The sequence below is a fragment of the Salvelinus fontinalis genome, chromosome 5, assembly GCF_029448725.1.
Source record: "Salvelinus fontinalis isolate EN_2023a chromosome 5, ASM2944872v1, whole genome shotgun sequence".
Lineage (NCBI taxonomy): Eukaryota > Metazoa > Chordata > Actinopteri > Salmoniformes > Salmonidae > Salvelinus > Salvelinus fontinalis.
The window spans coordinates 10,890,669-10,896,668 of NC_074669.1; the positions used below are offsets into that span (position 1 = coordinate 10,890,669).

Here is a 6,000-nt window from a genome sequence, read left to right on the forward strand (position 1 = left end):
AGCTGGAAGTCTGGAACTGTTGACAGACCCAAAGGGAGACTCTCATACAGGAAAATCCCTTCAACCTATTTCAGGGCTAACAAAACACAGGAGATACAATCTTAGAAAAAAGGGTTCCAAAGGGGTTATTTGGCTGTCCCCATAGGAGAACCCTTTTTGGTTCCAGGTAGAACCCTTTTGGGTTCCAAGTAGAACCCTCTGTAGAGGGTTCTACTTGGAACGAGCACCGCTCGTTTTCCACTCTTCCTTTCTGCTCTGGACTCTCCTGAATGCTCAGGGGAAGAGTAGAAGCACAGGACAGGCAGCCTGATGTGAGACCAGAGGATGCCAACCGCTACCTTAAAGTCAGCATTCCACCCTGCACTATGTACTACAGAGTGGTATGTCCATTCTACTTATTACATTTCTGCCTGCGCTGTATAACACAGTGGTTGTCCAATCGTTCCATGTATTTTATTTATTCTAGAGCTAACGCACCTGATTCAACTGGTCAACTAGTGAATCAGGTAGTTCAGGGCTACAACAAAATCTTAAAATTTCTGGGGTCCCCGAGGAGAGGTTTGAGAACCACTGGTGTGACATTACTCTGCACTCAGTATCTGTGAACTCAGCATCTGATTCTGACCCAAGAAAACAGGTGGGTGGACTCTCAAGCCAATCGATGACTCTAATTGATCCATTAAGTGCCACGGAGAGCTGAACCAGCCCTCAAGGATTTGGTTGGTGCTCCCCTGCTCCCCTGCTCCCCTGCTAGCCAGAGATACAGCTCATTTATAATAGGCCCGGGCTAATGCATACACACTCTGATAATCCCACACATACATGTTACAGCTGATGAATTTATATTCAGCAATTACAATATAATTAATGTGCGGCCTTTTGTCCACCCTGACGAAAGCTGCCATAATACTTTAATCAGAGAGCTTGGAGAGAACTGAGTTTGATTATGAAACAGCCCCTTGAAAAATCTGTGAACTTACTGGTGATTATACGGAGAATCAATGACATTACCTATCTCTATATTCATTTATCAACACAATACAAATGTTCACAGACCACTTTGAAATGTTACACCCTCTTCCCATGCCCTCTGATGCATCAATACAATTGTGGAGCAATCAATTATTCTGGTGCGTAATGTAACCAAGTTTTAATAATTGCTAGCTGTAAATACATTTTGATTGGTGAATGGGAGAGGCCATACCCTAATGCCTTAGCAGTCTCTCCAAGCAAAGAACAAGCAAGACTAAAAGAGAAATCAGAGATGCTCTCTGTGTTTTTTGTCTTAGACTGTCCCCTGGTAGTCTATTTTGACATTCAGCGACTTGACATGTGAACCTTCAAGGTATCCCCTGCTGTTGAGACAGCAAATGCTGAGGTGCACTCTGCCAAACTAGGCAAGACAGTGTTTGAGTCAAACATTGGGGCAATGCATGCAGGCAGAGCGTAAAACGCTGACCAACAGTACACGTCTCCCAAACAAGGGAACACATCTTCCTTTCAGCACAATTCAAGTTTCTCAGTACATTTGAGATTTTTCTCATACATCCCAGATCAAGCAGTAGTTCTTAGTAGAATAGGAATGTTGCTGTATAATAGCAGGGAAAGAGACTTTTGGATTCAATTGCATTTGTTTATCCTTCAGCATGGCGTCACAAAAACAGCCCACAATTATCAGCTATATCTAGCTGAAAAAATAAATATATATTCATCAGCGTTTCAGTAAAAGCCTGTGAGTAGCCATGTTGCGCCAGTAAAAAGAGCCCCATACCACCTACCAGACTCTCTGGAGATCTGGACAAAAGCCTCCACGCCACTTTCTCCGTAATTCCCCTCCGAGGCCAGGGTCGACACATAGTTCCAGCCCATCGCCGTGACGATGTCCAGCATGGCCTGAGCTTGGTAGGAGTCCGGTGGCACCACACGGGAGAAGAAGTCGTAGCGTGTATTGTCACTCAGCTCGGGTGCCGTGGATGCATAGCTGATCTGAGGGATCTATGGAGACAAGGAAACCCTAGTGTAAGCCAAGTATTTAATGCCAAACAAGTAAATGTTGAATTCCACAACGGAATATACTCCCCAGACGTCTACTATATGTTACACATAGGGATATTAACGAGAGGACATATCAATGTGACTTTGTCAGAACCTTTCGGAACCACCTGACTTGAAACTTTATTTCTTCATGTTTAGGAGTCTTTTATCCCAAAAGAACTTCAGAACCAGAATTCCACAATGTCCTTGCTTTGTTTCTTTTCAACTGGATACAGTGTAAATGGAGAAGAGAGAGGGAACTGTAAGGTATTAGACAGACAGACAACACACAGACAGAAAACACACAGACAGATAGGCATAGCCTGTTAGACAAGGAGAGAAGGTTGGATAATGGTCCTTTAGAGAGCGATTGAAGGCCTGATTGATTTCACTTCAGTCAAAGGCCAGGGTGTGCGGGCAGGCCCTACAGGCTTGTCTCATTGGAATTCAAAGAGAGGGGGAATGGAAGAAAGAAAGACAGGCAAAGGCCTGCCAGCAATACAAATGCCACTCACTGGCTGGCAGCTTGAGCCGATCTCAGCTCATTCACAGACAGCTACAAATTAAACCGGCTGTAAATACAAATGCATCTGGTGGGTTTGACATAATTGCAATCACCTGTGATATGCCAACGTTCTGTCAGTCCCAGGTTAACCCTTGAACATTGGGATTGACTTGATCCATTTTGTTAGATTTTTTCCCACACCCTGGGATTTCAGAGCCATAAGATAACAAGAGCTAAGTGAGTACCAGAGGCAACAAGTGATTAATTATCACCATGAGTTAATTTCTGCCATTAAGTGATTAAGATCTGGGTTGAAACAAAGACAATTTTTATTGCCTTTGGTCCCTATGTGAACAACTTAATTTTTCCAGGGGCCAAAGAGTCTGCTTGTGGTTGTCTTTATTTTTCCATTAGAACATCATTTAAAAAGCGGGAGCATGGAGATGAAGTTTATACACCCTAAAGTCAATCAATGGACTGTGGCTTCAGAGAACAAGCTCTGCCCTCATGTTTTCCATTTCCATTTATACGGGTCACCTCAGGGTAAAGCATTTTTGCAACCTCTGAATTGTGTTATAGTGAGATAAATCATATTGACCTCTGGATATAGATCTCATCTTTCCTAACATGGAGATGTACTCTCTCTCACACACACACACACACACACACACACACACACACACACACACACACACACACACACACACACACACACACACACACACACACACACACACACACACACACACACACACACACACAATATATTATCATAATTCACTGCAAACTTCCATAAAGTTTAGCCACTGAATGACATGAATAATCCAAAAGGTAACTACAATAAAGGAAAAGAAATAAAGAAACCAAAACAGGTTGAGATAATGTTCACTACGGTGCAATGACCTCAGATTTTTTTTTTTTTTACCGTTATTTTACCAGGTAAGTTGACTGAGAACACGTTCTCATTTGCAGCAACGACCTGGGGAATAGTTACAGGGGAGAGGAGGGGGATGAATGAGCCAATTGTAAACTGGGGATTATTAGGTGACCATGATGGTTTGGGGGCCAGATTGGGAATTTAGCCAGGACACCGGGGTTAACACCCCTACTCTTACGATAAGTGCCATGGGATCTTTAATGACCTCAGAGAGTCAGGACACCCGTTTAACGTCCCATCCGAAAGACGGCACCCTACACAGGGCAGTGTCCCCAATCACTGCCCTGGGGCATTGGGATATTTTTTTAGACCAGAGGAAAGAGTGCCTCCTACTGGCCCTCCAACACCACTTCCAGCAGCATCTGGTCTCCCATCCAGGGACTGACCAGGACCAACCCTGCTTAGCTTCAGAAGCAAGCCAGTAGTGGTATGCAGGGTGGTATGCTGCTGAACTGTACTGAACAAAAATAGAAATGTAAAATGCAACAATGTCAACCATATAACTGAGTTACAGTTCATATAAGGATCAATTAAAAATAAATCAATTCATGAGGCCCTAATCTGTGAATTTGACATGACGAATCCAGGCCAAGCCAACCAGAACGAGTTTTTCCCCACAAAAGGGCTTGAATGCAGACAGTGTTATTTTTGTTCAGTATATTTACAAACACAATAGTTACAAGAATAGTTCACATTACAATAATGTCAATACATCTTCCTAAATTAACAAAGATCAACAGAGGTACACTGACATATAGAAAGATATGATTGATTGCTTTAACCAATCAAAGTACATTGCTTTTACAATTTTTAGTGTACGTTTGGGAATGTTGATGCTTAGTTATCTGTACCTTTAGGTGGCTCTGACATGCTGACCAGACCAAACACGTGCGTGCGTCAATGTGCACACGTTGATTTTGTCCACCCGCACCAGACGCGATCAGGACACGCAGGTTGAAATATCAAAACAAACTCAGAACCAATTATATTAATTTGGGCACAGGTTGAAAAGCATTAAACATTTATGCCAATTTAGCTAGCTATCTTGCTGTTGCTAGCTCATTTGTCCGGGATATAAACATTGGGTTGTTATTTTACCGGAAATGCACAAGGTCCTCTACTCTGACAACTAATCCACAGATAAAACGGTAAACCAAATTCGTTTTTAGTCATCTCTCCTCCTTCCTTCAGGCTTCTTCTTATTCTGGACTTTAAATGATGGTTGGCAACCAACTTTAGGTGCATTACTGCAACCGACTGGAGTGTGGACCTCAGTTCATCTTTCAATCACCCACGTGGGTGGGTATATGCTCCCAAAAACCACCGAGGAGATAGCATGTGGGTATATGCTTCTAAAAACTAATGAGGAGATGGGAAAGGCCGGACTTGCAGCGCGTTGAGCGTCATAAATAGAACCAATTTCTATTTTAGCGCCTGGCCACGCAGACGCACGCTGATGAGCGCAAGCAGTGTGGGTGCAATGATTGAATAACATGTATGCGATGTGTTCGGTCTGGTCATCATGTGAGAGTCATAATGATGTCACTTGGGAAATTACAATCACATGCAGAAGACTTTATCCTCTTACATTATACGAGCCACATTCTCAAAGCTGAAATGAAAGAAACGTCCATTCCGCTGGTAGCCTATGGAGAGTTGTTGGCGTCTAATTCAGGGATATTGTATATCAGCATATCTTGATATCTTCATCTCAAAACCCATCAACACATTAAGCCTTCCTTTTGATTATCATCATCCTCACCATTATCATCCTCATCATCCCCACCATCCTCATCATCATCACCATCCTCCCCACAATCCTCATCATCCTCATCAGCATCATTATCATCATCCTCATCATCCTTATTATCATCATCATCCTCATCACCATCATATTGTAGTGTTCCTAGTATATTATCACGAGTCCCAGACCTCTGGGTATTACAAAACGCAAACATGACGAGAGTACTTCCAGGGTTGATGTTGTGAGACTGTGAAGACCTGGGTGGTTCTGGGTCAGTGTGCGCTGAGTTTAATATGGCCGTGATTGCAGAGCCAGACTAATGCATTTGGGGCTTCGGGGCACCTACCTCCAGGGGGCCCACCTTTCTTTTTAAGAAAACAGTTAACTTCCTGCATTTCAACACATTTTGCCATGGGGCAAAAATAAAAAGTTGTTGATTTATAGCTCAAAATGCTATCCTCACATTTTGCTCAGAGGATGAGAGAAAATGTGTCAGTTTTAAAGCTTATTTCCTGCAATTCTACATATTTTTCCATTTCTTATGCCGTTTTCACATGCTATCAAGGGGGCCCCCAACCCAAACGTGCCCGTTCAGTAATCCGGCCCTGCGTGATTGACTCTGTAGAGCAGAAGGCTGAAACACTTGACAAAGGGCTGAATCTGTGGCGTGTCGTTACAGCGCTGCTAAGAGCACCAGTGATAAATCATGCTCTAATTCTCCAATGCTAATGTGGACATCCACATGCCTCCATTATAGGGTGAGAAGGATAGATACATCTT

General features: G+C 43.1%; 1 protein-coding gene across 1 annotated transcript in view; it reads right to left on the reverse strand.

Moving 5' to 3' along the window:
- grm8b (glutamate receptor, metabotropic 8b) overlaps window positions 1-6,000 on the reverse strand; it is a 214,148-nt gene that overhangs the window by 133,179 nt on the left and 74,969 nt on the right. The window contains exon 3 of the mRNA XM_055922410.1: window positions 1,779-1,995. Coding sequence (XP_055778385.1) covers window positions 1,779-1,995 — 217 coding nt within the window. The remainder of the gene's footprint in view (window positions 1-1,778; window positions 1,996-6,000) is intronic.